Source organism: Cygnus olor, chromosome 9 (assembly GCF_009769625.2).
Source record: "Cygnus olor isolate bCygOlo1 chromosome 9, bCygOlo1.pri.v2, whole genome shotgun sequence".
NCBI lineage: Eukaryota > Metazoa > Chordata > Aves > Anseriformes > Anatidae > Cygnus > Cygnus olor.
In genome coordinates this window covers 9,631,356-9,658,104 of record NC_049177.1, presented here as the reverse complement: position 1 = coordinate 9,658,104, position 26,749 = coordinate 9,631,356, and the positions used below count along the sequence as shown (strand labels likewise).

The 26,749-nt window shown below is 61.9% G+C and overlaps 3 protein-coding genes and 41 non-coding genes across 51 annotated transcripts; 2 read left to right on the top strand and 42 right to left on the bottom strand.

The window, feature by feature from the left end:
- Positions 1–145: 145 nt before the first annotated feature.
- SCLY (selenocysteine lyase) lies at positions 146–5,514 on the bottom strand. Of its 8 annotated transcripts, none has more exons than XM_040566573.1 (13): positions 5,375–5,514; positions 4,786–4,961; positions 4,611–4,711; positions 4,373–4,520; positions 3,869–3,996; positions 3,576–3,740; positions 3,158–3,264; positions 2,997–3,033; positions 2,546–2,629; positions 2,312–2,414; positions 2,070–2,145; positions 1,255–1,446; positions 146–607 (listed from the first exon to the last, which is right to left on the bottom strand). In XM_040566573.1, exons 2-12 carry the CDS (start codon positions 4,946–4,948, stop codon positions 1,287–1,289), a joined length of 1,272 nt encoding a protein of 423 aa, XP_040422507.1. In that variant the 5' UTR covers positions 4,949–4,961; positions 5,375–5,514; the 3' UTR covers positions 146–607; positions 1,255–1,286. The 8 variants fall into 8 exon arrangements, 6 of the variants coding, with proteins under 6 accessions (XP_040422507.1, XP_040422508.1, XP_040422506.1 ...); XM_040566574.1 differs by having other exon boundaries at positions 146–392; XR_005822376.1 differs by lacking the exon at positions 2,070–2,145.
- Positions 5,504–9,859, top strand: LOC121074486. The gene is made up of 2 exons (XM_040566584.1): positions 5,504–5,642; positions 6,257–9,859. The coding sequence occupies exon 2, from the start codon at positions 6,290–6,292 to the stop codon at positions 7,154–7,156; it is 867 nt and encodes a 288-aa protein (XP_040422518.1). The 5' UTR covers positions 5,504–5,642; positions 6,257–6,289; the 3' UTR covers positions 7,157–9,859.
- A 78-nt stretch (positions 9,860–9,937) lies between these two features.
- On the top strand, positions 9,938–15,718 carry LOC121074488 (autoimmune regulator-like). The gene is made up of 8 exons (XM_040566585.1): positions 9,938–13,023; positions 13,127–13,301; positions 13,402–13,567; positions 13,633–13,770; positions 14,453–14,528; positions 14,791–14,906; positions 14,988–15,188; positions 15,281–15,718. Exons 1-8 carry the CDS (start codon positions 12,883–12,885, stop codon positions 15,477–15,479), a joined length of 1,212 nt encoding a protein of 403 aa, XP_040422519.1. The 5' UTR covers positions 9,938–12,882; the 3' UTR covers positions 15,480–15,718.
- A 537-nt stretch (positions 15,719–16,255) lies between these two features.
- Positions 16,256–16,374, bottom strand: LOC121075168. The gene has a single exon (XR_005822772.1). It is a non-coding gene; the product is annotated as a 5S ribosomal RNA (ribosomal RNA).
- A 137-nt stretch (positions 16,375–16,511) lies between these two features.
- LOC121075187 lies at positions 16,512–16,630 on the bottom strand. Its single transcript, XR_005822791.1, has one exon. It is a non-coding gene; the product is annotated as a 5S ribosomal RNA (ribosomal RNA).
- A 137-nt stretch (positions 16,631–16,767) lies between these two features.
- On the bottom strand, positions 16,768–16,886 carry LOC121075186. Its single transcript, XR_005822790.1, has one exon. It is a non-coding gene; the product is annotated as a 5S ribosomal RNA (ribosomal RNA).
- Positions 16,887–17,023: 137 nt separating this feature from the next.
- On the bottom strand, positions 17,024–17,142 carry LOC121075191. The gene has a single exon (XR_005822795.1). It is a non-coding gene; the product is annotated as a 5S ribosomal RNA (ribosomal RNA).
- Positions 17,143–17,279: 137 nt separating this feature from the next.
- On the bottom strand, positions 17,280–17,398 carry LOC121075194. Its single transcript, XR_005822798.1, has one exon. It is a non-coding gene; the product is annotated as a 5S ribosomal RNA (ribosomal RNA).
- A 137-nt stretch (positions 17,399–17,535) lies between these two features.
- Positions 17,536–17,654, bottom strand: LOC121075185. The gene has a single exon (XR_005822789.1). It is a non-coding gene; the product is annotated as a 5S ribosomal RNA (ribosomal RNA).
- Positions 17,655–17,791: 137 nt separating this feature from the next.
- LOC121075184 lies at positions 17,792–17,910 on the bottom strand. The gene has a single exon (XR_005822788.1). It is a non-coding gene; the product is annotated as a 5S ribosomal RNA (ribosomal RNA).
- Positions 17,911–18,047: 137 nt separating this feature from the next.
- On the bottom strand, positions 18,048–18,166 carry LOC121075183. Its single transcript, XR_005822787.1, has one exon. It is a non-coding gene; the product is annotated as a 5S ribosomal RNA (ribosomal RNA).
- Positions 18,167–18,303: 137 nt separating this feature from the next.
- Positions 18,304–18,422, bottom strand: LOC121075182. The gene has a single exon (XR_005822786.1). It is a non-coding gene; the product is annotated as a 5S ribosomal RNA (ribosomal RNA).
- Positions 18,423–18,559: 137 nt separating this feature from the next.
- LOC121075181 lies at positions 18,560–18,678 on the bottom strand. Its single transcript, XR_005822785.1, has one exon. It is a non-coding gene; the product is annotated as a 5S ribosomal RNA (ribosomal RNA).
- Positions 18,679–18,815: 137 nt separating this feature from the next.
- LOC121075180 lies at positions 18,816–18,934 on the bottom strand. Its single transcript, XR_005822784.1, has one exon. It is a non-coding gene; the product is annotated as a 5S ribosomal RNA (ribosomal RNA).
- A 137-nt stretch (positions 18,935–19,071) lies between these two features.
- Positions 19,072–19,190, bottom strand: LOC121075178. The gene has a single exon (XR_005822782.1). It is a non-coding gene; the product is annotated as a 5S ribosomal RNA (ribosomal RNA).
- Positions 19,191–19,327: 137 nt separating this feature from the next.
- Positions 19,328–19,446, bottom strand: LOC121075177. Its single transcript, XR_005822781.1, has one exon. It is a non-coding gene; the product is annotated as a 5S ribosomal RNA (ribosomal RNA).
- A 137-nt stretch (positions 19,447–19,583) lies between these two features.
- On the bottom strand, positions 19,584–19,702 carry LOC121075193. The gene has a single exon (XR_005822797.1). It is a non-coding gene; the product is annotated as a 5S ribosomal RNA (ribosomal RNA).
- Positions 19,703–19,839: 137 nt separating this feature from the next.
- On the bottom strand, positions 19,840–19,958 carry LOC121075176. Its single transcript, XR_005822780.1, has one exon. It is a non-coding gene; the product is annotated as a 5S ribosomal RNA (ribosomal RNA).
- Positions 19,959–20,095: 137 nt separating this feature from the next.
- LOC121075175 lies at positions 20,096–20,214 on the bottom strand. The gene has a single exon (XR_005822779.1). It is a non-coding gene; the product is annotated as a 5S ribosomal RNA (ribosomal RNA).
- Positions 20,215–20,351: 137 nt separating this feature from the next.
- On the bottom strand, positions 20,352–20,470 carry LOC121075174. The gene has a single exon (XR_005822778.1). It is a non-coding gene; the product is annotated as a 5S ribosomal RNA (ribosomal RNA).
- A 137-nt stretch (positions 20,471–20,607) lies between these two features.
- On the bottom strand, positions 20,608–20,726 carry LOC121075173. The gene has a single exon (XR_005822777.1). It is a non-coding gene; the product is annotated as a 5S ribosomal RNA (ribosomal RNA).
- Positions 20,727–20,862: 136 nt separating this feature from the next.
- On the bottom strand, positions 20,863–20,981 carry LOC121075172. Its single transcript, XR_005822776.1, has one exon. It is a non-coding gene; the product is annotated as a 5S ribosomal RNA (ribosomal RNA).
- A 137-nt stretch (positions 20,982–21,118) lies between these two features.
- Positions 21,119–21,237, bottom strand: LOC121075189. The gene has a single exon (XR_005822793.1). It is a non-coding gene; the product is annotated as a 5S ribosomal RNA (ribosomal RNA).
- Positions 21,238–21,374: 137 nt separating this feature from the next.
- LOC121075171 lies at positions 21,375–21,493 on the bottom strand. Its single transcript, XR_005822775.1, has one exon. It is a non-coding gene; the product is annotated as a 5S ribosomal RNA (ribosomal RNA).
- Positions 21,494–21,630: 137 nt separating this feature from the next.
- Positions 21,631–21,749, bottom strand: LOC121075170. The gene has a single exon (XR_005822774.1). It is a non-coding gene; the product is annotated as a 5S ribosomal RNA (ribosomal RNA).
- Positions 21,750–21,886: 137 nt separating this feature from the next.
- LOC121075169 lies at positions 21,887–22,005 on the bottom strand. The gene has a single exon (XR_005822773.1). It is a non-coding gene; the product is annotated as a 5S ribosomal RNA (ribosomal RNA).
- Positions 22,006–22,142: 137 nt separating this feature from the next.
- Positions 22,143–22,261, bottom strand: LOC121075192. Its single transcript, XR_005822796.1, has one exon. It is a non-coding gene; the product is annotated as a 5S ribosomal RNA (ribosomal RNA).
- Positions 22,262–22,398: 137 nt separating this feature from the next.
- Positions 22,399–22,517, bottom strand: LOC121075167. The gene has a single exon (XR_005822771.1). It is a non-coding gene; the product is annotated as a 5S ribosomal RNA (ribosomal RNA).
- A 137-nt stretch (positions 22,518–22,654) lies between these two features.
- LOC121075197 lies at positions 22,655–22,772 on the bottom strand. The gene has a single exon (XR_005822800.1). It is a non-coding gene; the product is annotated as a 5S ribosomal RNA (ribosomal RNA).
- Positions 22,773–22,909: 137 nt separating this feature from the next.
- On the bottom strand, positions 22,910–23,028 carry LOC121075166. The gene has a single exon (XR_005822770.1). It is a non-coding gene; the product is annotated as a 5S ribosomal RNA (ribosomal RNA).
- A 138-nt stretch (positions 23,029–23,166) lies between these two features.
- On the bottom strand, positions 23,167–23,285 carry LOC121075165. The gene has a single exon (XR_005822769.1). It is a non-coding gene; the product is annotated as a 5S ribosomal RNA (ribosomal RNA).
- A 137-nt stretch (positions 23,286–23,422) lies between these two features.
- LOC121075164 lies at positions 23,423–23,541 on the bottom strand. The gene has a single exon (XR_005822768.1). It is a non-coding gene; the product is annotated as a 5S ribosomal RNA (ribosomal RNA).
- Positions 23,542–23,678: 137 nt separating this feature from the next.
- LOC121075163 lies at positions 23,679–23,797 on the bottom strand. Its single transcript, XR_005822767.1, has one exon. It is a non-coding gene; the product is annotated as a 5S ribosomal RNA (ribosomal RNA).
- A 137-nt stretch (positions 23,798–23,934) lies between these two features.
- LOC121075162 lies at positions 23,935–24,053 on the bottom strand. The gene has a single exon (XR_005822766.1). It is a non-coding gene; the product is annotated as a 5S ribosomal RNA (ribosomal RNA).
- A 137-nt stretch (positions 24,054–24,190) lies between these two features.
- On the bottom strand, positions 24,191–24,309 carry LOC121075188. The gene has a single exon (XR_005822792.1). It is a non-coding gene; the product is annotated as a 5S ribosomal RNA (ribosomal RNA).
- A 137-nt stretch (positions 24,310–24,446) lies between these two features.
- On the bottom strand, positions 24,447–24,565 carry LOC121075161. Its single transcript, XR_005822765.1, has one exon. It is a non-coding gene; the product is annotated as a 5S ribosomal RNA (ribosomal RNA).
- Positions 24,566–24,702: 137 nt separating this feature from the next.
- Positions 24,703–24,820, bottom strand: LOC121075195. The gene has a single exon (XR_005822799.1). It is a non-coding gene; the product is annotated as a 5S ribosomal RNA (ribosomal RNA).
- Positions 24,821–24,957: 137 nt separating this feature from the next.
- Positions 24,958–25,076, bottom strand: LOC121075160. Its single transcript, XR_005822764.1, has one exon. It is a non-coding gene; the product is annotated as a 5S ribosomal RNA (ribosomal RNA).
- Positions 25,077–25,213: 137 nt separating this feature from the next.
- On the bottom strand, positions 25,214–25,332 carry LOC121075159. Its single transcript, XR_005822763.1, has one exon. It is a non-coding gene; the product is annotated as a 5S ribosomal RNA (ribosomal RNA).
- A 138-nt stretch (positions 25,333–25,470) lies between these two features.
- On the bottom strand, positions 25,471–25,589 carry LOC121075158. Its single transcript, XR_005822762.1, has one exon. It is a non-coding gene; the product is annotated as a 5S ribosomal RNA (ribosomal RNA).
- A 137-nt stretch (positions 25,590–25,726) lies between these two features.
- On the bottom strand, positions 25,727–25,845 carry LOC121075156. Its single transcript, XR_005822760.1, has one exon. It is a non-coding gene; the product is annotated as a 5S ribosomal RNA (ribosomal RNA).
- Positions 25,846–25,982: 137 nt separating this feature from the next.
- LOC121075202 lies at positions 25,983–26,101 on the bottom strand. Its single transcript, XR_005822805.1, has one exon. It is a non-coding gene; the product is annotated as a 5S ribosomal RNA (ribosomal RNA).
- A 136-nt stretch (positions 26,102–26,237) lies between these two features.
- LOC121075190 lies at positions 26,238–26,356 on the bottom strand. Its single transcript, XR_005822794.1, has one exon. It is a non-coding gene; the product is annotated as a 5S ribosomal RNA (ribosomal RNA).
- Positions 26,357–26,493: 137 nt separating this feature from the next.
- On the bottom strand, positions 26,494–26,612 carry LOC121075179. Its single transcript, XR_005822783.1, has one exon. It is a non-coding gene; the product is annotated as a 5S ribosomal RNA (ribosomal RNA).
- Between the last annotated feature and the right edge of the window lie 137 nt (positions 26,613–26,749).

Below are 26,749 nucleotides of genomic sequence, written 5' to 3'. Positions count from 1 at the left end.
GGTGACTGGGGCAGCTCCTCCCTGCTCAGCAGGCTGTGCCTCTGGTCTGGGACACGAGCATTTGCTGAGGGGAGAAAACATCCCTCTAATGACCCCAGCCAGCCCTGCATCCCCCAAAACACCACAGAAAGTACATTTTACTTAAGAAAGAGCCACAGCAGTGGCAACTGCTTTTATTCCTATGAATACCAAGGGAGAGCAGATTGCCCCAGATGGATCAGCCCAGCTGCCGTGCTCCTCCTGTGTGTGACACGCGTGTCCTCCTACGGCAGTGATCACAGCAAGCGCCTTGGCACGCAGGGGTGACACATTTCCTCAGGTGCTGGTACACGTTTACCACAACTGCTGTTTCCTTTTGGAGCACATAGAGCTGGCAACAGGAGCTCTGCCCACTGCAGGAAGGATGGGAGGAAAGGGGAGCAGGTAACGCAATGCTGTGCTGGGAAAGCCATGCCCACCCCCTTCCCAGCCTCAACGTCCTTTGGGAGGTCAGGGCTCTGGCAGCAGCAGCGCAATTCCCAGCCCAGCCTCTTGCTGCGCAGTCCCCATGTCGCCCTGGGACAGATGGTCTTTCTTCCTCCGAGCGGTAAGGCAGCGGGCACGCTTCCTTTGGGGAAAGCAACCAGGGCAGAAGGCTCCAACCCCTGCGGCTTCCACGCCTGTTACGCTCTGGAGGGAGCTGAGCTTGGAGAAACTTTTGAGCACGTGTGAAGGTGCTGGCAAGCCAGGAGCGCCGGACACTGCGCACCATGCAGCGGGGAGTCCCGAGCAGGCCCGTGGTGAGCTGCCCCAACCCCAAAGCCCCCTCCCCAGCACAGCCCCCAGCATCTGAGAAAGCTTCCCTGCTCGAGCGGCACGTGCTGTGGAGACAAACCAGCCCTGCCGTGATCCCTGCGAGCACGGGCTGACAGATAGCTAAGCAGAACTAAGCGCTGCCAAAATAGAAATCTCGCTTCCTCCTCCAGCCACCGCTTCTCTCACGTCAATTCCAAACCGCAGGCCGGCTCAGTTTGGCTGGGCCGTCGGGCAGAAAGTTATTCCTGCCAGAACTGGACTCCAAACTGACTCAGCCTGCAGCCACAGGACAGGAAGGGCACATCCTGTGGGCAGTGGCTTGCTGTCAGCTTATCACTATCCTGCCCCTGCACAGCCGCCACAAAAAGGGTGGCCACCTTGACCACGCAGCTCCTGCTCCCTGTCCTGCACGCAGCCAGCACCCAGGGGCGAAGCAGAGCAAAATCCCAGCCCGAGAACCTGGGGGACAGCTGGGCAGCGAGTCCTGGGGGCTACGAGGCTTGGTCCTTGCCCAGCTGTGCCACGGCCTGCACAAGGTCCTGCACAACCAGGTCCACGTCCGCACGGGTGGTGTCCCGCCCCACGCTCAGCCGCAGGGCGTTCTGCGCCACGTCGTAGGGGATCCCACAGCTGAGCAGAATTGAGGAGGGCCTGAAACACAGGCACAGGGGGAGCGGGTTTAACTGGGAGGCCAAAGAAGCGCACACATCACCGGAGAGATTCACAGAGCCATAGGAAGGAGCACATCTGGACAGATGCACTCAAGGCAAACCAGGGAAGCGCCCTGCTTACTTCCCAAAGGCACCTGCTCGCACCCAGCTTGTTGCCCTGGGGCAGATCTGCCTCTTCCCCTCTGAAGAACCGCCCCAGTGCTTCCAAGGACTGCAAGCTCTGTGTCACCGCTCTAGACCAGCCCAAAAGCACCTGCTGTCCCACACACACCCAAAGGAGCCCTCTGGAGACCCCACATAGGCTTGGCTGGGCAAGCCAGGCACGCAGACAAAGGCAGACTCTGCCAACGGTGCCACACGCTGAGCAGTGCTTCCAAGCTCAGCTGGATCGCCAGAGCCCAGGGGGGACAAAGTCCCTCCCGCAGCAGCCACGTGTTCCAGCCGTGTTTTCTGCAATGACCTCCTGCGCTGCTCTTCAGCCTCTCGGGAAAGCTTTGCACTTGCTTTGCTCCAGGCAGTGCTGCCCACAGCCACCCACCGCCCCTCTCCCTGCCTCCCCCCTCTCTCCTGGGAGGAGAGGCCCTGCCCGAGCTGGCTGCTTACCGATCCCCCTTCTCAGAGTGGCAGGCAGCCCCAACGCTGGCGAGGAGGGTCTTGCAGTGAGCCAGCACCCTGCGCCCTGCAGCACACACACGCCGGTCTCCCCGTGCCCAGGCTCCCTCTGAGGGCCGCTGCCCACCTCGTCTCCGTGCCCAAGCTGCAGCCGAGCTCCCACATGCCTCAGGCCCGCAGCACCCACAGCACAGCGGGGGAAGTGCGCGCAGGGGAGGTGGGAGCAGAGCTACCTTGAAGGCCTGGGCCGAGGATGGAGAAGTTGCAGGTGTTGCACAGTCGCTTGGAGCCCGTGAATTTGCTGTTGAAGTGGAGCCTCTGCTTCCCAAAGGACGCCTGGAGGAATCAGAGGGCTGCAGACAGCTCTGGGAAGCGAGCAGCTCTGTCCTAGCGTGCCCTCAAGGCCCTGCACCGTGCAGGCTAAGTCCCAGGGAGGGGAGAGACAGACGGGAACCAGATCCGCTCACCTCCAGGCTGGCCTCCAGGTAGTCCCGAACATCCCGCATATGGGCCTCGTAGGCCTCCCAATTCCTGCTCACGAGCTCTGCAGCCTGAGGAGACCCAGAGAGGTTCCCTCAGTGATCCCCAGGCATCTCCCTCCACATCCGGCCTCCCAGCGTGAGTGCAGCCCAGGAACTGCACCCGCCAAGTCCCGTCCCGACAGCTTGCAGTGCAGTGCCAGCTGTGCCTGCCCTGCTGCCAGGGAGACTGCGGGGCAAAACCTGCAGCAAATACTTGGAAGCAACTCCTTGGACTGGCACCAGGAAGCCCGATCTCCTTTCCTTGGAGTTCGCCTGCCCTCCCACACCCAGAGCTTGTCACTTCTAGAGGCTGTGGAGTGCAGCAGGATGCGTCCACGCAGGTTCTGCCAGGCAGCAGCCCTGAGAAACCTTTCCCCTGCCACCATCACCCACTCACCTTGCCGAGGCCAGCGATCATTGGGGTGTTCTCGGTGCTGGAAGGGAAGAGGGGGTAGGGACTTGCATTTCTCTGGACTAGAAGTCCATTCTCCAGCCTCCGGGCACAGACGCTCCCCGCATGGGACCCCTGGCCGTTCGGCCACCAACCGGGCACCTTACCCTGGCCGGAAACTCCTCTCCTGCCCCCCTCCAAAGAGCATGGGGTGCAGCGGGGTGGTGGTGCCGGGGCCGCGCACATACAGCGCGCCGATCCGCGGGCCGTAAAACTGCAGGGAGGAAAAGAGCCGCACCGACCACGTGGACGCAGTGCCAGATACCCTGCAGTGGGCACCCTGCCCGACCCCAAAGCTGTCCCCAGGCCTCAGCCACCTCCTGCAGCCCCTCCAAGCAAGTCCCCTGACTGGCAGGAGCCATCACCCAGCTTCCCCAGCTCTCATCTGGGGGACTCGCAGCCCCACAGTGATCTCCCAAAAGCCCTTTGCAGCCGCCCAGCTCTGGCCATGCTGTAGGAGTCACCCAAGGTCCCCCCAGCAGGGATGTCTGCAAAGGTGACTGGGCCACACGAGCAGGGCTGTACCTTGTGCCCCACGATGGTGAGGTAGTCCACCCCCAGCTCCTGCACGTCCACACGCCCCTTGCCAATCATCTGTGCCGCATCCGTGTGCACCAGGATCCTGGGCAGCCCCTCTGCCACCCTCTTCTGGTTGAGGGCATGGATGCGCTGGCTCAGCTTTGAGACAGGCTAGCAGGAAGGAGAAAGGTCTGCATCACAGGGACCGTCTGCAACCCCTTATCAAGGACCTTTTTGTGACGATGTCTCCCGGACACTTCCTGGCCGCATCCCGTCCTGCCTGCTGCCCGCAGACTCACCATGATGACCCCCGTCTCGTTATTGGCCAGCATGATGGAAACCAGGCAGGTGGTCGGCCGGACCGCAGCGAGGACGTCATCCACCTCGGCCTGCCCGCTTCGTGGGGACACAGGCACAAAGGTGGCTTCTGCAAGCCAAGAAACAAGCCCTCAGGTTTGCTGGGCAGCCCCACACTGTCCAGGGCTGCCCAAACTCTGCTGAAAGGGCAGGAGGGCTATGTGGGCAGCTAGCATGCAAGCAGAGGGTACCAGCATCAGATGCCAACCAGGTAAAACATCCAGCCTGTGGGAACATGGGCACCATGTCAGGAGTCAGTGCCATTTGAGGGGGAAAAAGAGAAGCACCACAGAACAAGCAGGTCCCTGTCCTTGTCTGCTTTTCACCCTTAGCACAGCAAAACTGCCAGTCAGGAAAATCCCCTGCTTTTCAGGCTGCAAACCTGAGCCTGGGGCCAAACATCCACGACCTGCCTCTCGCTGTCCCTCTACCAGCACCCAGCTCACCTGCCAGGCTCTCCTTCACCAGCTGCTCCATCGGCAGACGGATGGAGTCGTGCTCCACACTTGATGTCACGATGTGTGGCGTGCCCCGGTCCTGCCCCTTGCTTTCTCGGAAGTGCCTGAGGGCGGTGTGGATCACCATGTTGTTAGCCTGGGGAGAGGAACGCAGAGAGAACAATTAGCACCCAGAGGGAGCACAGAGCCCTTCCTCCCCACCCTCCTCACACACGAGCACCCTCACCTCCGTGCCCCCTGAGGTGAAGACGACGTCCTCTGGCCGGCCTCCCACCATCCTTGCCAGGCTCTCCCGGGCACCAGCGATGAGCTCCTTGGCCTTCCTGCCTGCGGGGCCAGGCCCAGCCGCTCTGTCACTGCTCCCCACAGCCCCTGCACCCAGCCCCTGCCCCATGCCTTACCCGCGGGATGGGCGCTGCTGGGGTTACCCCAGGCGTGACAGGCGGCCTCCCCCAGTGCCTGGGCCACCTCAGGGGCCAGCGGGGTGGTGGCGTTGTAGTCCAGGTACACGCTGCTGGGTGCAGGGCCTGCTGCAGAGCCCGGCGGCTCTGTCCCGGCACCCATCACTCTCAGTGCTCTGGGGACAAGGGCGCAGCCATGGGGGCCCTGTGCTGCGGGGCAGCCCCTCAGGGCTCCCTCAGGGCTCCCTCAGGGCTCCCTCAGGGCTCCCTCAGGGCTCCCTCAGGGCTCCCTCAGGGCTCCCTCAGGGCTCCCTCAGGGCTCCCTCAGGGCTCCCTCAGTCCCTCGCCCGCAGTAATGGCTCTCGCCACGGCCACGCCGCCCGCCCCCATCGGCTACCCGCAGCCACCACCCGCGCAGCGCCCAATCAGCTCCCGCCCTCCTTCCCGACCCGCACGGCCCCCTCCCCATTGGCCCCCGGCAGGCGGCGCGCGCCTCGTGGCCAATCAGATCCGGGCGAGGGCCGCGCGGGACCCCCGCCCCGAAATCCCCCTCCCCCCCCTCGCGGGGCGCTGCGAGGCGCGCGCTCACTGTCACGCGCCGCTCCCTCCCCGCCTCCCCGCGCCGGCCAATCCCGAGCCGGGCGGAAGAGGCGGGCGGGCGCGAGGCGGGCTGGCGCTTCGCACTTCCGTCGCGTGCCCGCTGGGCCGCGCGCGCGCGCGCCGGGGGCGGGCCCTTCCGGGCGGGGAGGGCGGGAGCGGTCGCGGCGCTGCCCCTCTCCAAGATGGCGGCGGCGACCTCGGCCCGTTCCCCCCGCGCCCTCCTGCGCAAGCTCGGCAGAGCCCCCTCCAAGATGGCGGTGAGCCCCGGGGAGGGAGGGGCCGCGCCGGGCCGGGGGCAGGCCGGGGCCCGGCTCCCTCAGCCCCCTCGGCGCCCCGCGGCGCGACCCGCCCGGGCCCCGGCCCGGCTCCCGCAGCGCCGTGACTCAGCGCCCGGGGCGGCCGGGGGGCGAGGCGGCGGCGGCAGGGCCGGACTGGGCCCCCCCGGGCCCCCCCGGAGCCCCCCGAGCCCCCCGGGCCGCCGGGCAGGGCGGCGGCGGCGCTGCGGGGCGGGCGGGCCCGGGCGGGCCCCGAGCGGCGCCCGGCGAGGCCTGGGGCCGGGCCCTGCGCGTGCCCCGAGCGGAGCCCGGCGCCCGGGGCGGCCGCAGCTTGCTGTAATTTGCAATATTAACGCGAAGCGCCACTAACTCCGGTTAGCGTAACCAAACACGCGGCGTTAGACCGCCGGCGCTGCGCAGAGGAGCAGGAGTCCCGGCCTGCAGGCGCCTCACGGGGCCGGGCTCACGCAGCAGCCGCCCCGCAGCACGTTGTAAGGCCCCCATCCCGTTGGTCTGAGCACGGTTTGTCCTCTGCTTGTTTGCGTTGCAGAAAAAGGTGCCTCGTTTCACATACCGTCTTTCAAATTATCTTTCAGATTATGTCATAACTACGGGATAAACAAGCAGTGATGGAATCACTGGATACCGAGGTGAAAGCACGGAAGACTCTGGGAACTGTTGAGTATGTAGAGTCTTCAGGCTTCACCCAGGGAATACTGCCGACGAAGAAGGATGTGGTGCAGAACATGCTGTATTTACTGCAGCCTAAAAGAGCTGGCCAGGCCCAGCGCTCCAAAGAGGATGCAGCCCACTTGCTTGCTGAGCACCTGCAAGAGCACTGGTTGGTTTGCAACTTGCACACCATCGGAACACAAAATATAAAGAAACTTATCCTCAAAATGTACGAGGAATTTACCCGATTGTATCAGACCCGAAAGCAGAGACAGAACCAGGCTTTTACAGAGAGAGCAGACAAATTCAACGAGAGTTCGGAGAAGCTCTTTGACATATTTTGTACAGACACGCAGACGAGAAATAAACTGGAGGAATACAGTGGAATAAAAATGACTGGCATCGAATGGAAATTTCTTGAAGATCAAAGAAGCGAAAGGAAAATGTACTACGAAGATTTCACGGACAAGCAGGAACTGAAGATGATGGAAAGAAGGCAGAAGATACAATGTTTGGAGCACTTCAGGAAGCTTGCCAGGGAGGAGAAGGAAGGAAACAAATCGAAGGAAATGACGTATAAAAGTGATGAGCAATCGGATGAAGGCACTAGTGTGGAGGAATCCTATCTCGCCGAGGAAGAGAATGGAGGGGCTCCCGCCTCTTCGCTGAGGGGCAGAAGAAAGCGCCGCTGCACTGCCTGGTCGACCGGTGCTGCGACTCCTGCCAGCGATGCCATGCCCCTGGAGTGCCAGCATATACGGATGAGCATCAGGAGAGTTAGGCCTGGGTTCTACGAGACTGTGGAGAAGGTCGAAAACTGCTAGTGTATGCTGTGGTCAGCGAGCAGAGCTGCTGGAGTACAAGGTGGCAGTACACACGTTAGGCAAGTTTGAAATCCCACAATCAATTGGAAGCGAGTGTCGCAGATCCCCAGCCAGAGCTCAGGAACATCCTGCCTCCGGGGAAGGGTGCTGGGACGACAACAACAGCGACAAGGACTAAACCACGTCGACTTGGAAGGATAAGTAGTCGGAGACTAATGACACGAAGACTCAAACGTAGCAGATGATGTAAGGTTATGTAGCACATGAGCCTCTTCTTCCAAGGTCCTGTCTACATTGGTGGGTTTTTGGAAGTCTCTCACCATTTCTGAGCCAGCGGTGGCCTAACAGGACTGATTTACTGCAGGGAAATAACTTGGACTTGTTGCTAATATAAAATGAATGTGCTGAAGAGCCCTCACTCCTGCCGGTTTTGGTGGGAGGGAGAGGTCTTCAGCCCCTTTCAGCAGAATTTGGCATTTCTGTGAGGAAGGAAGCTAGTTTTCACGTTGTGTTACCTGGTCCTAGAGAGGCGTCCTGTCATGTCGTGGAGGGATTGCTCTTCTGCTTGGGGAGGGAGGGCAAGAGGGATCAGGAGATGTTTGAGTGCTTTGGCTGTAAAAGCAGCGGTGGTTCTGGATGCTTTATTCTGGACTCTATTTTAACGATGTTTCCTTGATCAGGATAAACCTTCCTGTAATTGGATGAGTTTTAATACAAAGTCCCTAATCTAGGATCAGAGGTGTGAATCCTAAACGAACTGGCGTAGTTTTACCTTGCCAGGGAGCGGGAGTGGTGTGAAGATACAGGGAAGGATGCAAACTGCATCGTTCGGTTTAAAATGGGAAGAGTTTTAGAAATCATTACATTATCCTGTTGCCTTAGGATATAGGGAAGAAAAAAACTTCCCCGTGTGTAGCTGTGGTATTTGCAGCAAAAGGCACCGAAGTCTGGGCTTGCTTTTCCTCCCCCTGTAGGTACGTGCAGACCAGTGGGGTAGAAGTGGTAGTTTTCCACCAAGAGTTTGTTTGAAAAAGGTATAATCCTCTTGCCCACATATATCCTCAACAGTGACGTGTCTGTGATTTTAGATACATGCAGTACAAGGGTATCTGCCGTTCTTAGTTAGGGTTGCTTTACTGGTTTTTAAAGATGAGAGAGTTGAACTTTGTACGGAACTCAGCACTGGAGATCTCTCTGGTGAGATTTCCAGAGCTGGCCAGATGACATTTAACAACAAAAAATGAAGTCTCGGTTTGTCCACAGAAATACTCCGGTAGAAAGAGCTCAAACTTGCCTGGTTTTCAAATTTACCTTTCAGTGTGAACGTTGATTTCCCCACTCCAGTATCTCAGCTTTTCCCCATTTCTTTCCTAGATGTCCTGCGTATCATTTTACTGACATTAACTCGTGCTGTTTCATTCTTTAGCTTTTGCTTCCTTTAACAATAAATGCATGTACAAATAATTTTGACAGCTCCTGTTACTTTGATGAATCAGTTCTTGGACTGCTTTGAAGTCCTGTGCCAAAGGAGGAATGAAACGCCACTTAGCCGCTGTTCCAATTCAGAAGCAGCAGAGCCAGGCAAAGCCCAGGCAGCAGCAGCAGCAGCCCTGGCCTTGCTGCGTAGTCAGGCTGCAGCGTATATCCGCTCTGTCCCTCTGCCTAAGGACGGATCTGTCCAGCTCTGAGTGATACGTCGGCTTCCCAGTGAACTCGCTCTTTGTTAATTGCCAGGATCCTTATTCTGTGTCTCTGAGAAGTTCGTGGTAAGTGGCTCCAGAATATCTAGTGAACGCAGTGCATTCCGCGTCACTGCTAGTGTTGTTACAGGTTTAATTGCACGAACCCGCGTTCTGCAACACCCTTCAGCCTCCTCTGCTTGAGAGATCGCAGCCCTCTCTCTCCTCCTCTCTCTGACGTGCTTCACTGACTTCCCCGTGCAAATGATGTCACGTTTAAACTATTTGCCTTCCAGCCCTGAGGTGCTGGACTCTAGCCTCTCACTGGGCTTTTACACCAGCAGCTCTGTTTCAGCAGGGAATATAGCCAAGCTCGGACCTCGCAGAAATAGATGTTTTTGTAATAACTGCTGTAAAACTCCCTTTGTATTAAAAATATAGATGAAGTGTAAGTGCTAGCGTGTAAAGTAAACCTGACAGGGTTGAATTGAGTATGGAACACAGCTGTATAGCGCTTTATGATTTTCAGGGATTCAGGGAATTTAAGGTTGTCGAATCTGACTTCCTGTATACCACAGGGAATTACATTTCATTCAGAAGCCCCATACTCAGCCTACTGGTTTCAGTTTAACTGATGTGTCTTGCAGAAAGTTGAGCTGAAGACGTCAGAAGCCTGCTGTCTTCCTCAGTTACATACTTAATCATTTGCTGTTTAATAATTATGACCATCTTCTAGGCTGTGATTCTTTTCATGACATTGTGTACAGGCTGAGCAGTGTTTATTGCATTTAAATCATGTTTGTTTTTTAACTGGGTTTGACTGTGGATAGAGCCAAAGCCTGGCTCTGTTTCTGCTGCAACAGGGGGAAGATTTCTATAATGATGTATTCTGATTACTCTTCTTTGGGACCATGGTGCCTTTTTAATCAGGACAGTAAATCTTGTCCCAGATTCTGTACTTTTGTACGTTAACAGTTGTTGACTTTCCTTTTTTGGTGTGTCCCAAATAAATTAATATAACATACCTCTGGGCTTTTGTTTCTTCTTTCTAAAGGGGGAGGACAGAGGAAACTGAAGCTAAAATTAATCTTCTCTACTACAGTTCTCCCTACCAGGCTCTTGCAGGAGCAGCTGCGAAGCATGCAGGTGGATCTGCTTTCATCTGGACTGTGCGGCGCGGCAGTAAGAAAGCTTCTGGAGATAGGAGGAGCTGAGAACCTGAGCCCCACGGGGAGCCTTTTTACAACAAATGCTGGAGCCTGGAGCCGCCAAAGGTATGGGGAGGGGGCTGAGACTCACGTGCCTGGTGGTGGCATTTCACTCTGACTGGCCGTGAGCTGCAGGCACAGTGTCGGAGACGCTCTCCTTTCCAGCAGTGGTCCCGTGATCCTGCCCTGTGGGTGGGTTCCCCCTTGTGCCTGCTCCTCCCTGTGACTCGGGGCCGTGTTCAAGGGGTTGTAAGAGATGAGTGCAGGGCAGGCGGCGTCCAAGAGACGCACAGGGCAATGGCCTGCGGAACCTCAGGGTGGAGGGGAAGTAGGGAAGGAAAAAATGCTGCTAACAGCACCTTTGCTTCAGTAGCTTTTCACGAGAAGAAGGAATCAAAGTGCATCCCAGGGGTTACAAGGGCTTTTGGTGGATACTGAGGTGTTGATTTAACTGGACGTTTGTGGAAAAATACTTCCAGCCATTGCAGCTGGATGGTGCGAATTGCGCTCTCCTACCTTGAAACTTTTGCTTTGATTTCTGCAGGAGGAGCAATACAAACAAGAGGACATCGTGAAACCTGAGTGTGGCCAGGTGTCTCTGCACCCCAGCCTTCAGTCCTGGGGGCCAGGCAGGGCTCGTGCCAGCCCCAGGGAGGGTTTTACACCCTCTGCAAGCAAGAGATGACTTTTCTCAGCCTTTTCACTGCCAAGGTCTGCTCTAAGCAAGGTATTACAAAAATACCCCTCTGATCTGCCAGCAAGCACATGCCTCTTCATATGACACCTGGCAGCCCCTGCTCTGCCTCCTGCATAGCATCTCAGAAAGGTGAAGGAACACAAAAAAACAACCCAAAATGCAAATTATTGCACTGCTGAGCTAGCTGCACATGAAAAACAATCTATCTGTGATTCCAAGCAGAGAAGCAGTCACAAAATTGGAATTTAAAACAAGCCCAATCAAGCCCAGCAAGCAAAGCACTGTGGGCGCACAGCTCTTGGCGGCGTTGGGCAGCACCCGCGCACGGAGGAGCGGCTGTTTGTAGCCGTGGGTGTGCGGGTGTGTGGGCACGGGGAGGGCACAGCTGCCTTGTCTTGGTGGTGCTGGAGCGCTTAACAAAGGGTGACTGACAGATAGTGGCTTGGCAAGTTGAGTGGGACATTGAGGAAAACAGTTTTCATGGTGAAGGGTGGAGCAGGCCCTGAAACTGTGTCATGGCTGCGTTGATGCTCAGTGCCTGGGCCAGGCTGCGGCAGCTCCCGGCCGGGAGATGAACCTCCTGTTTCACCTGATAGCCGTGATGTGTCCCCTGCGTGCTGCGGGCATGTCCCTGGTGCGGCAGAGCTGGCTGTTCATCCAGCTGCTGGGGGCTGCGGATGCTGCTGGGAAGGGGCCAGTGGGACTCCAAAACCCTGCCGTAGGACACAAGGACCTGGCGCGGTGTCTGCCTGGCCTCCATCCCACTGCTCCCAGTGCCTCCAAGGGAAAAATCACTCCAGATCCTGAGAGGAACTTCGGGGAGAGTTCCTTTGTGTAAACACGTTAGTGCGTTAACCAGAAATGGATGAGGGCATTTCCTGCCCTTGCAGAGGGCGTTGTCTTGTTATTCTTCCCGAGTTTCTGGACAGCAGCCACTGTCTCCTGGCATAGCTCTGTAGCCAGCAGATACATGCTCCAGTCTTTCAGGACTTGATGAATGTCCCTGCCCACATCACCTTGCTCTGCACAACAGGGCTGTCTCCCTTGTTGGTCCCATTCCTGGTCCCGCCCGAGTTGGGTTTTGCTGCACAAATTGTGTCAGGCATGGCCCCAGCGCAGGGAGGGCCATGCACAGCCCCGGTGCTGCGGCTGAGTTGCCTGGGCTGACTCTGGCAGTGGGGACAGGTCTTCGGAGAGACTCTGGGGCTGGAAACTAATCCTGGGGAAATCCCAAATGTTTGGGAGGTGGGAGGGGAGCCTTGGAGCTTTCCCTTTCCTGGGCTCCTGGTATGGAGCGACCAGGTATGTTAGAGCATATCAACCCCAGGGTTTTTTTTAGGCAAGACACTCACAAAGTGCCAATTCCGCCTTGGCTCTCAGTTTTTTTTACAGCTGTGCATTTCTAGAGAAATCACTTTATTGCCCAATTTCCCATAATGGGCAATTACAGAGCTGTGTGTGCGGCCAGGTAATCCCCGGGTGTGCTCAGGGCACTGCCCATCATTGTGTCATGCTGTGTGGCAGCACTGCTCCTTGGTCACTGTACCCAGACATGCATTTGCAGAGTTTTTTTAGGTGTCAGTGCTTCCCTGGGTGTTTGTTGACCCGCTGTGCTTCAGCTGTGAGCCTGCAGAAGGTGGTTTGCAGGTAGTGTGACCATGGCAACTGTGTCTCTTTTCCCTAGATTTCAGGGCTTTACTTCCCACATGTGGCTAAGTTTCTGGATGAGAGAAGCAGGTGCTGTGGAAAGTCCAGAAATTTTGGAACAACGCCTGGCTGACCACAGGGATGAAGGAGGCGGGGGCTGCCTGCACCAGCACCCTGGCTAATTCCCCTCTCTTGGGGTGGTCTCCGCGGTGAGATTGTGTCCATTGCCATCAGCAGCAGGTAGCAGGCCAGGTGGAGAGCCGCCTGACCCCGATCCCTGGAGCCGGCAGTGGTGGCAGCGCGGGAGCAAGCCTGGCTGCGCAGTGCTGCAGGGAGAACTGGCACGGCCGGAGGCGTGAGCTCAGGTTACGCGTTGTACAGAAATGAGTGGCGCTGTGGGAGCCTGACGAGTTTCCCACTTTCGGCAGTCGGGGCGTATTAAAGGGGAGCATCGGGGCTCGCTGCTCATCCCAGCCGTGTCGCTGCCGCCTCAGCATGGCTGGGCCAGGGGGTGACAGGGACCTGCGGCACCTGCTGAAGCTGCACCGCACTGAGATCGCCATGGCGGTGGACGACGTCTTCCCGCTGCTGCATGGCCTTGCCGACCACGATGTCGTCCCCGAGCACGTCTTCAAGGTGAGGCACGGGGTGGGTGAACGCAGCCCCGGCCACGTTGCAGGGACTGGGGCTGGCTGGCGGCACCCGGATGCGTGTCCACGGGTGGCGGTGGTATCGGCAGGAGACGCTGAGCCAGACGGAGCGAGAGGGCTCCCACCGCGCCTTCCACGCCCTGCTCACCTGGCTCCTGGGCCGCGATGTCACCGCCGTCCGCGACTTCTGGGCAGTCCTCTTCAAGGACTACAACCTGGAGCGCTACACCCGGCTGCGGCCCCTCCACAGCGCCTTCCCCAAAGGTAGGAAGAGGCCAGGCTGGAGGAGACGGCACCCCCGGGGGCTTCCCGCGGCAGGGGTGACACCCCAGGCTGGCTGTGCCTGTCCCTGCCCACTCTGCAGAGGTGGACCTCGGGCGGCAGCGCCGCAGCCGGCGCCTGTCCCCCAGCCCCATGGCACCGGTCCCACACAGACCCCAAGGCAAGAGAAAAGCCCCTGAGGAGCAGGATGGGGCCCGCATGGCACAGCCCTCGCCACGGCACGCTGCCAGCCCCGGTATGGCGACCTGGTGCAGGGTGGATGCAGGGAAGAAATGTGGCGGGGCACTTGCAGCGTGTCACCCAGGGTGACCAGTCCTCCAACACCCCCAGGGCCCCTGGCAAAGGCAAAGACCGTGAAGAAGCCAGAGAGTGTGGACGCCACACACTCACCCCGTACCAGCAGTGAGTGCCAAACTCCTTTTCCATTCCCTGGGGGCAAGCACAGCCACAGGTTTCTCCCCAAAACAGTCCCAGTTGGATGGCGATGGTCTGCGAGAGGCCACCGGGCACCTGCAGCCAGCAGGCTTGGGCAGAGGGGTGGGTTGGGCCAAGGGGAGACGAGGGGCAGCAGTGGGGCAGTGTTTGCATTTATGCCCCCTGGGGCTTCAGATGAGGCCGTCTGAGCCCCCCCCCGCCCGCAGGCCTCCAGGCTGCAGCCACCTCGGTGCACAGGGTGGTTGCGGTGGCAGCCAGCGAGGTGCCCATCACCCACGGGGCTGCTGGGGGGAAGCATGTCCTCATCAGACATGGGCTGGAGCCGAGTGAGTAAGCGCAGGTGCTGGGTGGCCCCCCCAGCCTCAGAAGCCCCCCCCCCTTGGGAGGGCCCCCAAAGAGGGGCAGGGGGTGGTGGGGACGGTGCTTGCCTCTCTTCCAGGCAGCGCCAAGGCGGGCAGCAGAGCCAGGGACGAGCTTTACGACCCAGCTGCTGACGAGGAGCCCGGGGCCAGGAGCAGGAGCCGCAGCCTGAAACCCGTTGCCCGACCCAGGGCACCCCAAAGCGTATGGTCCCCGCCCCCACCCCCCCGGCACCTTACAGCCATATGAGCCCTCCCAGCAGCAGGGATCCCCCCTTCCCTGCAGCTGTCCCAGTGGCTGGTGGTTCCCAAAACTCCTCTCTCGTTTTGCCCGCAGAGCGGGGGGCTGCGAGCGACACCCCAGGGCTGTCTGCCGGTGCCCACCATGCACAGCCAGGACCCCATGCCCCAGCAGGTGAGCCCTGGGCGTGTCAGCACCCCAAAAGGCACCTGGTGAAATTGGGGCCGTCGGGATACTCCCGGTGTATCTGCCTGTGCTGGCTGAGTACAGGCAGCCTGGGAACAGGTGACCCCTGTGCCAAAAGGCACTGGTGTGTTAGGTGTTTGCAGGGCAGGCACCGAGGGAAGATGCATCGAGGAGGCAGTGGGTGACAGCGTCCCCTAGTGCCACCCAGGGTGGCAGTGGCAGCGACCCCCTGCCCGCTCCCCCATGGCAGGAGAATGAGGACGAGTGCGCAGCATGCGGTGACGGCGGAGAGCTCATCTGCTGCGATGGCTGCCCCCGGGCTTTCCACCTCGCCTGTCTGGTGCCCCCGCTGCCCCGCGTCCCCAGGTGAGCCCCAGCGTGGGACGTGTGGCTCTGGTGTCCTTGGGCGTCCCTGCCCTCGCTCACAGCCGCGCTCTGGCTGCGCAGCGGGACGTGGCAGTGCGGCTCATGTGCGGTCAAGCCGGGCCAGCTGCGGGAGGCAGATGAGGTTGCAGAGAAGCCCCCTGCGATCCCCGGGGAGGAAGAACGTGGTGCACACATGGGCAGAGGCAATGGGAGTGTCTGCAGCCGCTGCTTCACCAGGATCCCTACACCCCAACACTGCCCTGCACTCAATGGGAACCCTGGGTGAGGCCCCCGCTGCCCCCCACATCTCAGCCCAAACCCCCTGGGTCCGGTCTTGCTGCCCAGAGGGTTTGTGACACTGCCTTCGGTCGCAGGGGGCTGCTGCTTTGCAGTTCCTGTGGGGGCACCCCAGAAATGGGCAGCGTGGGGAGCACCGCAGTTGCTGGAGACCACGTGCATCAGGCAGCAAAGGTCAGTACAGGCAGCACTGGGGAAACAGCCCGGGGTGTGGCAGCACTGGGCAAGGGCGTTTGGAGGAGGACACGAGATGGGAGCGATGAAGCTGAGGAGTGATGGTTTTGACTGAGGGACAAGCAGCTGTAGCAGGAGGTGTTGCTGAAGCTGGGCTGGAAGGGAACAGTGCACTACAGGGCAGCCACCAGCTGGGCTGCAGGCACTGAAGGACTGAACCCAGCATGTCACCAGACACGACCCATCTCCTCCGCAGGCAGAGTGTGGCTCCTCCGGCAGTGACCCCGTGTTGAGCAGAGATGAGCTCGACGCCCTCCTGGGCGAGGTAACTCATAGGTGGTGACACCAACAGGCAGAGCCCAACCACAGGGAACTGAATGCCTGGGGTAACCCCACATCAGGTCCTCAGCTTATGGGCGGCACGCAAGTGAGAGCCAGGATAAACCCAAGAGGCTGGGAGTAGGTGAAAATCAAGAGCGACCTCTTCCCCTGGGCTGTCCCACAGGGCGCCTGGGACGGGATCCTGCAGTGGGCTTTCCAGAGCATGGCACGGCCCCTCGCAGACACCCATGGGCTCTTCGTGTAGTGCATGCAGCTGGCACCGGGGAGCTGACAGGCTGCAGGCCAATGCTAAAGAGGAGCTGTGCACCGGTAAGAGCACAGATGCTGACATACACCAATGACCACACCATAATAAAAGGAGATTAAAAAAAGTGGGTTAAAAAAAACCCACAACATGACAACATCGGTTAATGACATAAAGATAACTAGAGGGAACAAAAAAGGAGATAAAACATGATCACAAATTCCACCACTATGCAAACAGATGAAATTTTAACAAATGTGAAAATATACAATGAGAGACAAGGAAAAAAAAAAGCCTACAGCACCCGGTATTCCCAGGAGGTCTCCCATCCAAGTACTAACCAGGCCCGACCCTGCTTAGCTTCCGAGATCAGACGAGATCGGGCGTTGCCAGGGTGGTATGGCCGTAGGCACCCTCCTCCCCGGCAACAGCCCTCTTCCCAACAGCCACACCACCAACCGCCACGCATGCGACGGCCCGTGCCACCGCCTCCCTGGCAAAAGGGGGCGCCCCCGGCCCCGCAAGGGCCCCCCGACGGCAAACACAAAAGCCTACAGCACCCGGTATTCCCAGGAGGTCTCCCATCCAAGTACTAACCGGGCCCGACCCTGCTTAGCTTCCGAGATCAGACGAGATCGGGCGTTGCCAGGGTGGTATGGCCGTAGGCACCCTCCTCCCCGGCAACAGCCCTCTTCCCAACAGCCACACCACCAACCGCCACCCATGCGACGGCCCGTGCCACCGCCTCCCTGGCAAAAGGGGGCGCCCCCGGCCCCGCAAGGGCCCCCCGACGGCAAACACAAAAGCCTACAGCACCCGGTATTCCCAGGAGGTCTCCCATCCAAGTACTAACCGGGCCCGACCCTGCTTAGCTTCCGAGATCAGACGAGATCGGGCGTTGCCAGGGTGGTATGGCCGTAGGCACCCTCCTCCCCGGCAACAGCCCTCTTCCCAACAGCCACACCACCAACCGCCACCCATGCGACGGCCCGTGCCACCGCCTCCCTGGCAAAAGGGGGCGCCCCCGGCCCCGCAAGGGCCCCCCGACGGCAAACACAAAAGCCTACAGCACCCGGTATTCCCAGGAGGTCTCCCATCCAAGTACTAACCGGGCCCGACCCTGCTTAGCTCCCGAGATCAGACGAGATCGGGCGTTGCCAGGGTGGTATGGCCGTAGGCACCCTCCTCCCCGGCAACAGCCCTCTTCCCAACAGCCACACCACCAACCGCCACCCATGCGACGGCCCGTGCCACCGCCTCCCTGGCAAAAGGGGGCGCCCCCGGCCCCGCAAAGGCCCCCCGACGGCAAACACAAAAGCCTACAGCACCCGGTATTCCCAGGAGGTCTCCCATCCAAGTACTAACCGGGCCTGACCCTGCTTAGCTTCCGAGATCAGACGAGATCGGGCGTTGCCAGGGTGGTATGGCCGTAGGCACCCTCCTCCCCGGCAACAGCCCTCTTCCCAACAGCCACACCACCAACCGCCACCCATGCGACGGCCCGTGCCACCGCCTCCCTGGCAAAAGGGGGCGCCCCCGGCCCCGCAAAGGCCCCCCGACGGCAAACACAAAAGCCTACAGCACCCGGTATTCCCAGGAGGTCTCCCATCCAAGTACTAACCGGGCCCGACCCTGCTTAGCTTCCGAGATCAGACGAGATCGGGCGTTGCCAGGGTGGTATGGCCGTAGGCACCCTCCTCCCCGGCAACAGCCCTCTTCCCAACAGCCACACCACCAACCGCCACCCATGCGACGGCCCGTGCCACCGCCTCCCTGGCAAAAGGGGGCGCCCCCGGCCCCGCAAAGGCCCCCCGACGGCAAACACAAAAGCCTACAGCACCCGGTATTCCCAGGAGGTCTCCCATCCAAGTACTAACCGGGCCCGACCCTGCTTAGCTTCCGAGATCAGACGAGATCGGGCGTTGCCAGGGTGGTATGGCCGTAGGCACCCTCCTCCCCGGCAACAGCCCTCTTCCCAACAGCCACACCACCAACCGCCACCCATGCGACGGCCCGTGCCACCGCCTCCCTGGCAAAAGGGGGCGCCCCCGGCCCCGCAAAGGCCCCCCGACGGCAAACACAAAAGCCTACAGCACCCGGTATTCCCAGGAGGTCTCCCATCCAAGTACTAACCGGGCCCGACCCTGCTTAGCTTCCGAGATCAGACGAGATCGGGCGTTGCCAGGGTGGTATGGCCGTAGGCACCCTCCTCCCCGGCAACAGCCCTCTTCCCAACAGCCACACCACCAACCGCCACCCATGCGACGGCCCGTGCCACCGCCTCCCTGGCAAAAGGGGGCGCCCCCGGCCCCGCAAAGGCCCCCCGACGGCAAACACAAAAGCCTACAGCACCCGGTATTCCCAGGAGGTCTCCCATCCAAGTACTAACCGGGCCCGACCCTGCTTAGCTTCCGAGATCAGACGAGATCGGGCGTTGCCAGGGTGGTATGGCCGTAGGCACCCTCCTCCCCGGCAACAGCCCTCTTCCCAACAGCCACACCACCAACCGCCACCCATGCGACGGCCCGTGCCACCGCCTCCCTGGCAAAAGGGGGCGCCCCCGGCCCCGCAAAGGCCCCCCGACGGCAAACACAAAAGCCTACAGCACCCGGTATTCCCAGGAGGTCTCCCATCCAAGTACTAACCGGGCCCGACCCTGCTTAGCTTCCGAGATCAGACGAGATCGGGCGTTGCCAGGGTGGTATGGCCGTAGGCACCCTCCTCCCCGGCAACAGCCCTCTTCCCAACAGCCACACCACCAACCGCCACCCATGCGACGGCCCGTGCCACCGCCTCCCTGGCAAAAGGGGGCGCCCCCGGCCCCGCAAGGGCCCCCCGACGGCAAACACAAAAGCCTACAGCACCCGGTATTCCCAGGAGGTCTCCCATCCAAGTACTAACCGGGCCCGACCCTGCTTAGCTTCCGAGATCAGACGAGATCGGGCGTTGCCAGGGTGGTATGGCCGTAGGCACCCTCCTCCCCGGCAACAGCCCTCTTCCCAACAGCCACACCACCAACCGCCACCCATGCGACGGCCCGTGCCACCGCCTCCCTGGCAAAAGGGGGCGCCCCCGGCCCCGCAAAGGCCCCCCGACGGCAAACACAAAAGCCTACAGCACCCGGTATTCCCAGGAGGTCTCCCATCCAAGTACTAACCGGGCCCGACCCTGCTTAGCTTCCGAGATCAGACGAGATCGGGCGTTGCCAGGGTGGTATGGCCGTAGGCACCCTCCTCCCCGGCAACAGCCCTCTTCCCAACAGCCACACCACCAACCGCCACCCATGCGACGGCCCGTGCCACCGCCTCCCTGGCAAAAGGGGGCGCCCCCGGCCCCGCAAAGGCCCCCCGACGGCAAACACAAAAGCCTACAGCACCCGGTATTCCCAGGAGGTCTCCCATCCAAGTACTAACCGGGCCCGACCCTGCTTAGCTTCCGAGATCAGACGAGATCGGGCGTTGCCAGGGTGGTATGGCCGTAGGCACCCTCCTCCCCGGCAACAGCCCTCTTCCCAACAGCCACACCACCAACCGCCACCCATGCGACGGCCCGTGCCACCGCCTCCCTGGCAAAAGGGGGCGCCCCCGGCCCCGCAAAGGCCCCCCGACGGCAAACACAAAAGCCTACAGCACCCGGTATTCCCAGGAGGTCTCCCATCCAAGTACTAACCGGGCCTGACCCTGCTTAGCTTCCGAGATCAGACGAGATCGGGCGTTGCCAGGGTGGTATGGCCGTAGGCACCCTCCTCCCCGGCAACAGCCCTCTTCCCAACAGCCACACCACCAACCGCCACCCATGCGACGGCCCGTGCCACCGCCTCCCTGGCAAAAGGGGGCGCCCCCGGCCCCGCAAAGGCCCCCCGACGGCAAACACAAAAGCCTACAGCACCCGGTATTCCCAGGAGGTCTCCCATCCAAGTACTAACCGGGCCCGACCCTGCTTAGCTTCCGAGATCAGACGAGATCGGGCGTTGCCAGGGTGGTATGGCCGTAGGCACCCTCCTCCCCGGCAACAGCCCTCTTCCCAACAGCCACACCACCAACCGCCACGCATGCGACGGCCCGTGCCACCGCCTCCCTGGCAAAAGGGGGCGCCCCCGGCCCCGCAAAGGCCCCCCGACGGCAAACACAAAAGCCTACAGCACCCGGTATTCCCAGGAGGTCTCCCATCCAAGTACTAACCGGGCCCGACCCTGCTTAGCTTCCGAGATCAGACGAGATCGGGCGTTGCCAGGGTGGTATGGCCGTAGGCACCCTCCTCCCCGGCAACAGCCCTCTTCCCAACAGCCACACCACCAACCGCCACCCATGCGACGGCCCGTGCCACCGCCTCCCTGGCAAAAGGGGGCGCCCCCGGCCCCGCAAAGGCCCCCCGACGGCAAACACAAAAGCCTACAGCACCCGGTATTCCCAGGAGGTCTCCCATCCAAGTACTAACCGGGCCCGACCCTGCTTAGCTTCCGAGATCAGACGAGATCGGGCGTTGCCAGGGTGGTATGGCCGTAGGCACCCTCCTCCCCGGCAACAGCCCTCTTCCCAACAGCCACACCACCAACCGCCACCCATGCGACGGCCCGTGCCACCGCCTCCCTGGCAAAAGGGGGCGCCCCCGGCCCCGCAAAGGCCCCCCGACGGCAAACACAAAAGCCTACAGCACCCGGTATTCCCAGGAGGTCTCCCATCCAAGTACTAACCGGGCCCGACCCTGCTTAGCTTCCGAGATCAGACGAGATCGGGCGTTGCCAGGGTGGTATGGCCGTAGGCACCCTCCTCCCCGGCAACAGCCCTCTTCCCAACAGCCACACCACCAACCGCCACCCATGCGACGGCCCGTGCCACCGCCTCCCTGGCAAAAGGGGGCGCCCCCGGCCCCGCAAGGGCCCCCGACGGCAAACACAAAAGCCTACAGCACCCGGTATTCCCAGGAGGTCTCCCATCCAAGTACTAACCGGGCCCGACCCTGCTTAGCTTCCGAGATCAGACGAGATCGGGCGTTGCCAGGGTGGTATGGCCGTAGGCACCCTCCTCCCCGGCAACAGCCCTCTTCCCAACAGCCACACCACCAACCGCCACCCATGCGACGGCCCGTGCCACCGCCTCCCTGGCAAAAGGGGGCGCCCCCGGCCCCGCAAGGGCCCCCCGACGGCAAACACAAAAGCCTACAGCACCCGGTATTCCCAGGAGGTCTCCCATCCAAGTACTAACCGGGCCCGACCCTGCTTAGCTTCCGAGATCAGACGAGATCGGGCATTGCCAGGGTGGTATGGCCGTAGGCACCCTCCTCCCCGGCAACAGCCCTCTTCCCAACAGCCACACCACCAACCGCCACCCATGCGACGGCCCGTGCCACCGCCTCCCTGGCAAAAGGGGGCGCCCCCGGCCCCGCAAAGGCCCCCCGACGGCAAACACAAAAGCCTACAGCACCCGGTATTCCCAGGAGGTCTCCCATCCAAGTACTAACCGGGCCCGACCCTGCTTAGCTTCCGAGATCAGACGAGATCGGGCGTTGCCAGGGTGGTATGGCCGTAGGCACCCTCCTCCCCGGCAACAGCCCTCTTCCCAACAGCCACACCACCAACCGCCACCCATGCGACGGCCCGTGCCACCGCCTCCCTGGCAAAAGGGGGCGCCCCCGGCCCCGCAAGGGCCCCCCGACGGCAAACACAAAAGCCTACAGCACCCGGTATTCCCAGGAGGTCTCCCATCCAAGTACTAACCGGGCCCGACCCTGCTTAGCTTCCGAGATCAGACGAGATCGGGCGTTGCCAGGGTGGTATGGCCGTAGGCACCCTCCTCCCCGGCAACAGCCCTCTTCCCAACAGCCACACCACCAACCGCCACGCATGCGACGGCCCGTGCCACCGCCTCCCTGGCAAAAGGGGGCGCCCCTGGCCCCGCAAGGGCCCCCCGACGGCAAACACAAAAGCCTACAGCACCCGGTATTCCCAGGAGGTCTCCCATCCAAGTACTAACCGGGCCCGACCCTGCTTAGCTTCCGAGATCAGACGAGATCGGGCGTTGCCAGGGTGGTATGGCCGTAGGCACCCTCCTCCCCGGCAACAGCCCTCTTCCCAACAGCCACACCACCAACCGCCACGCATGCGACGGCCCGTGCCACCGCCTCCCTGGCAAAAGGGGGCGCCCCCGGCCCCGCAAGGGCCCCCCGACGGCAAACACAAAAGCCTACAGCACCCGGTATTCCCAGGAGGTCTCCCATCCAAGTACTAACCGGGCCTGACCCTGCTTAGCTTCCGAGATCAGACGAGATCGGGCGTTGCCAGGGTGGTATGGCCGTAGGCACCCTCCTCCCCGGCAACAGCCCTCTTCCCAACAGCCACACCACCAACCGCCACGCATGCGACGGCCCGTGCCACCGCCTCCCTGGCAAAAGGGGGCGCCCCCGGCCCCGCAAAGGCCCCCCGACGGCAAACACAAAAGCCTACAGCACCCGGTATTCCCAGGAGGTCTCCCATCCAAGTACTAACCGGGCCCGACCCTGCTTAGCTTCCGAGATCAGACGAGATCGGGCGTTGCCAGGGTGGTATGGCCGTAGGCACCCTCCTCCCCGGCAACAGCCCTCTTCCCAACAGCCACACCACCAACCGCCACCCATGCGACGGCCCGTGCCACCGCCTCCCTGGCAAAAGGGGGCGCCCCCGGCCCCGCAAGGGCCCCCCGACGGCAAACACAAAAGCCTACAGCACCCGGTATTCCCAGGAGGTCTCCCATCCAAGTACTAACCGGCCCGACCCTGCTTAGCTTCCGAGATCAGACGAGATCGGGCGTTGCCAGGGTGGTATGGCCGTAGGCACCCTCCTCCCCGGCAACAGCCCTCTTCCCAACAGCCACACCACCAACCGCCACCCATGCGACGGCCCGTGCCACCGCCTCCCTGGCAAAAGGGGGCGCCCCCGGCCCCGCAAAGGCCCCCCGACGGCAAACACAAAAGCCTACAGCACCCGGTATTCCCAGGAGGTCTCCCATCCAAGTACTAACCGGGCCCGACCCTGCTTAGCTTCCGAGATCAGACGAGATCGGGCGTTGCCAGGGTGGTATGGCCGTAGGCACCCTCCTCCCCGGCAACAGCCCTCTTCCCAACAGCCACACCACCAACCGCCACCCATGCGACGGCCCGTGCCACCGCCTCCCTGGCAAAAGGGGGCGCCCCCGGCCCCGCAAAGGCCCCCCCGACGGCAAACACAAAAGCCTACAGCACCCGGTATTCCCAGGAGGTCTCCCATCCAAGTACTAACCGGGCCCGACCCTGCTTAGCTTCCGAGATCAGACGAGATCGGGCGTTGCCAGGGTGGTATGGCCGTAGGCACCCTCCTCCCCGGCAACAGCCCTCTTCCCAACAGCCACACCACCAACCGCCACGCATGCGACGGCCCGTGCCACCGCCTCCCTGGCAAAAGGGGGCGCCCCTGGCCCCGCAAGGGCCCCCCGACGGCAAACACAAAAGCCTACAGCACCCGGTATTCCCAGGAGGTCTCCCATCCAAGTACTAACCGGGCCCGACCCTGCTTAGCTTCCGAGATCAGACGAGATCGGGCGTTGCCAGGGTGGTATGGCCGTAGGCACCCTCCTCCCCGGCAACAGCCCTCTTCCCAACAGCCACACCACCAACCGCCACGCATGCGACGGCCCGTGCCACCGCCTCCCTGGCAAAAGGGGGCGCCCCCGGCCCCGCAAGGGCCCCCCGACGGCAAACACAAAAGCCTACAGCACCCGGTATTCCCAGGAGGTCTCCCATCCAAGTACTAACCGGGCCCGACCCTGCTTAGCTTCCGAGATCAGACGAGATCGGGCGTTGCCAGGGTGGTATGGCCGTAGGCACCCTCCTCCCCGGCAACAGCCCTCTTCCCAACAGCCACACCACCAACCGCCACGCATGCGACGGCCCGTGCCACCGCCTCCCTGGCAAAAGGGGGCGCCCCCGGCCCCGCAAGGGCCCCCCGACGGCAAACACAAAAGCCTACAGCACCCGGTATTCCCAGGAGGTCTCCCATCCAAGTACTAACCGGGCCCGACCCTGCTTAGCTTCCGAGATCAGACGAGATCGGGCGTTGCCAGGGTGGTATGGCCGTAGGCACCCTCCTCCCCGGCAACAGCCCTCTTCCCAACAGCCACACCACCAACCGCCACCCATGCGACGGCCCGTGCCACCGCCTCCCTGGCAAAAGGGGGCGCCCCCGGCCCCGCAAGGGCCCCCCGACGGCAAACACAAAAGCCTACAGCACCCGGTATTCCCAGGAGGTCTCCCATCCAAGTACTAACCGGGCCCGACCCTGCTTAGCTTCCGAGATCAGACGAGATCGGGCGTTGCCAGGGTGGTATGGCCATAGGCACCCTCCTCCCCGGCAACAGCCCTCTTCCCAACAGCCACACCACCAACCGCCACCCATGCGACGGCCCGTGCCACCGCCTCCCTGGCAAAAGGGGGCGCCCCCGGCCCCGCAAGGGCCCCCCGACGGCAAACACAAAAGCCTACAGCACCCGGTATTCCCAGGAGGTCTCCCATCCAAGTACTAACCGGGCCCGACCCTGCTTAGCTTCCGAGATCAGACGAGATCGGGCGTTGCCAGGGTGGTATGGCCGTAGGCACCCTCCTCCCCGGCAACAGCCCTCTTCCCAACAGCCACACCACCAACCGCCACCCATGCGACGGCCCGTGCCACCGCCTCCCTGGCAAAAGGGGGCGCCCCCGGCCCCGCAAAGGCCCCCCGACGGCAAACACAAAAGCCTACAGCACCCGGTATTCCCAGGAGGTCTCCCATCCAAGTACTAACCGGCCCGACCCTGCTTAGCTTCCGAGATCAGACGAGATCGGGCGTTGCCAGGGTGGTATGGCCGTAGGCACCCTCCTCCCCGGCAACAGCCCTCTTCCCAACAGCCACACCACCAACCGCCACCCATGCGACGGCCCGTGCCACCGCCTCCCTGGCAAAAGGGGGCGCCCCCGGCCCCGCAAGGGCCCCCCGACGGCAAACACAAAAGCCTACAGCACCCGGTATTCCCAGGAGGTCTCCCATCCAAGTACTAACCGGGCCCGACCCTGCTTAGCTTCCGAGATCAGACGAGATCGGGCGTTGCCAGGGTGGTATGGCCGTAGGCACCCTCCTCCCCGGCAACAGCCCTCTTCCCAACAGCCACACCACCAACCGCCACCCATGCGACGGCCCGTGCCACCGCCTCCCTGGCAAAAGGGGGCGCCCCCGGCCCCGCAAAGGCCCCCCGACGGCAAACACAAAAGCCTACAGCACCCGGTATTCCCAGGAGGTCTCCCATCCAAGTACTAACCGGGCCCGACCCTGCTTAGCTTCCGAGATCAGACGAGATCGGGCGTTGCCAGGGTGGTATGGCCGTAGGCACCCTCCTCCCCGGCAACAGCCCTCTTCCCAACAGCCACACCACCAACCGCCACCCATGCGACGGCCCGTGCCACCGCCTCCCTGGCAAAAGGGGGCGCCCCCGGCCCCGCAAAGGCCCCCCCGACGGCAAACACAAAAGCCTACAGCACCCGGTATTCCCAGGAGGTCTCCCATCCAAGTACTAACCGGGCCCGACCCTGCTTAGCTTCCGAGATCAGACGAGATCGGGCGTTGCCAGGGTGGTATGGCCGTAGGCAACCTCCTCCCCGGCAACAGCCCTCTTCCCAACAGCCACACCACCAACCGCCACGCATGCGACGGCCCGTGCCACCGCCTCCCTGGCAAAAGGGGGCGCCCCCGGCCCCGCAAGGGCCCCCCGACGGCAAACACAAAAGCCTACAGCACCCGGTATTCCCAGGAGGTCTCCCATCCAAGTACTAACCGGGCCCGACCCTGCTTAGCTTCCGAGATCAGATGAGATCGGGCGTTGCCAGGGTGGTATGGCCGTAGGCACCCTCCTCCCCGGCAACAGCCCTCTTCCCAACAGCCACACCACCAACCGCCACCCATGCGACGGCCCGTGCCACCGCCTCCCTGGCAAAAGGGGGCGTCCCCGGCCCCGCAAAGGCCCCCCGACGGCAAACACAAAAGCCTACAGCACCCGGTATTCCCAGGAGGTCTCCCATCCAAGTACTAACCGGGCCCGACCCTGCTTAGCTTCCGAGATCAGACGAGATCGGGCGTTGCCAGGGTGGTATGGCCGTAGGCACCCTCCTCCCCGGCAACAGCCCTCTTCCCAACAGCCACACCACCAACCGCCACCCATGCGACGGCCCGTGCCACCGCCTCCCTGGCAAAAGGGGGCGCCCCCGGCCCCGCAAGGGCCCCCCGACGGCAAACACAAAGCCTACAGCACCCGGTATTCCCAGGAGGTCTCCCATCCAAGTACTAACCGGGCCCGACCCTGCTTAGCTTCCGAGATCAGACGAGATCGGGCGTTGCCAGGGTGGTATGGCCGTAGGCACCCTCCTCCCCGGCAACAGCCCTCTTCCCAACAGCCACACCACCAACCGCCACCCATGCGACGGCCCGTGCCACCGCCTCCCTGGCAAAAGGGGGCGCCCCCTGCCCCGCAAGGGCCCCCCGACGGCAAACACAAAAGCCTACAGCACCCGGTATTCCCAGGAGGTCTCCCATCCAAGTACTAACCGGGCCCGACCCTGCTTAGCTTCCGAGATCAGACGAGATCGGGCGTTGCCAGGGTGGTATGGCCGTAGGCACCCTCCTCCCCGGCAACAGCCCTCTTCCCAACAGCCACACCACCAACCGCCACCCATGCGACGGCCCGTGCCACCGCCTCCCTGGCAAAAGGGGGCGCCCCCGCCCCGCAAGGGCCCCCCGACGGCAAACACAAAA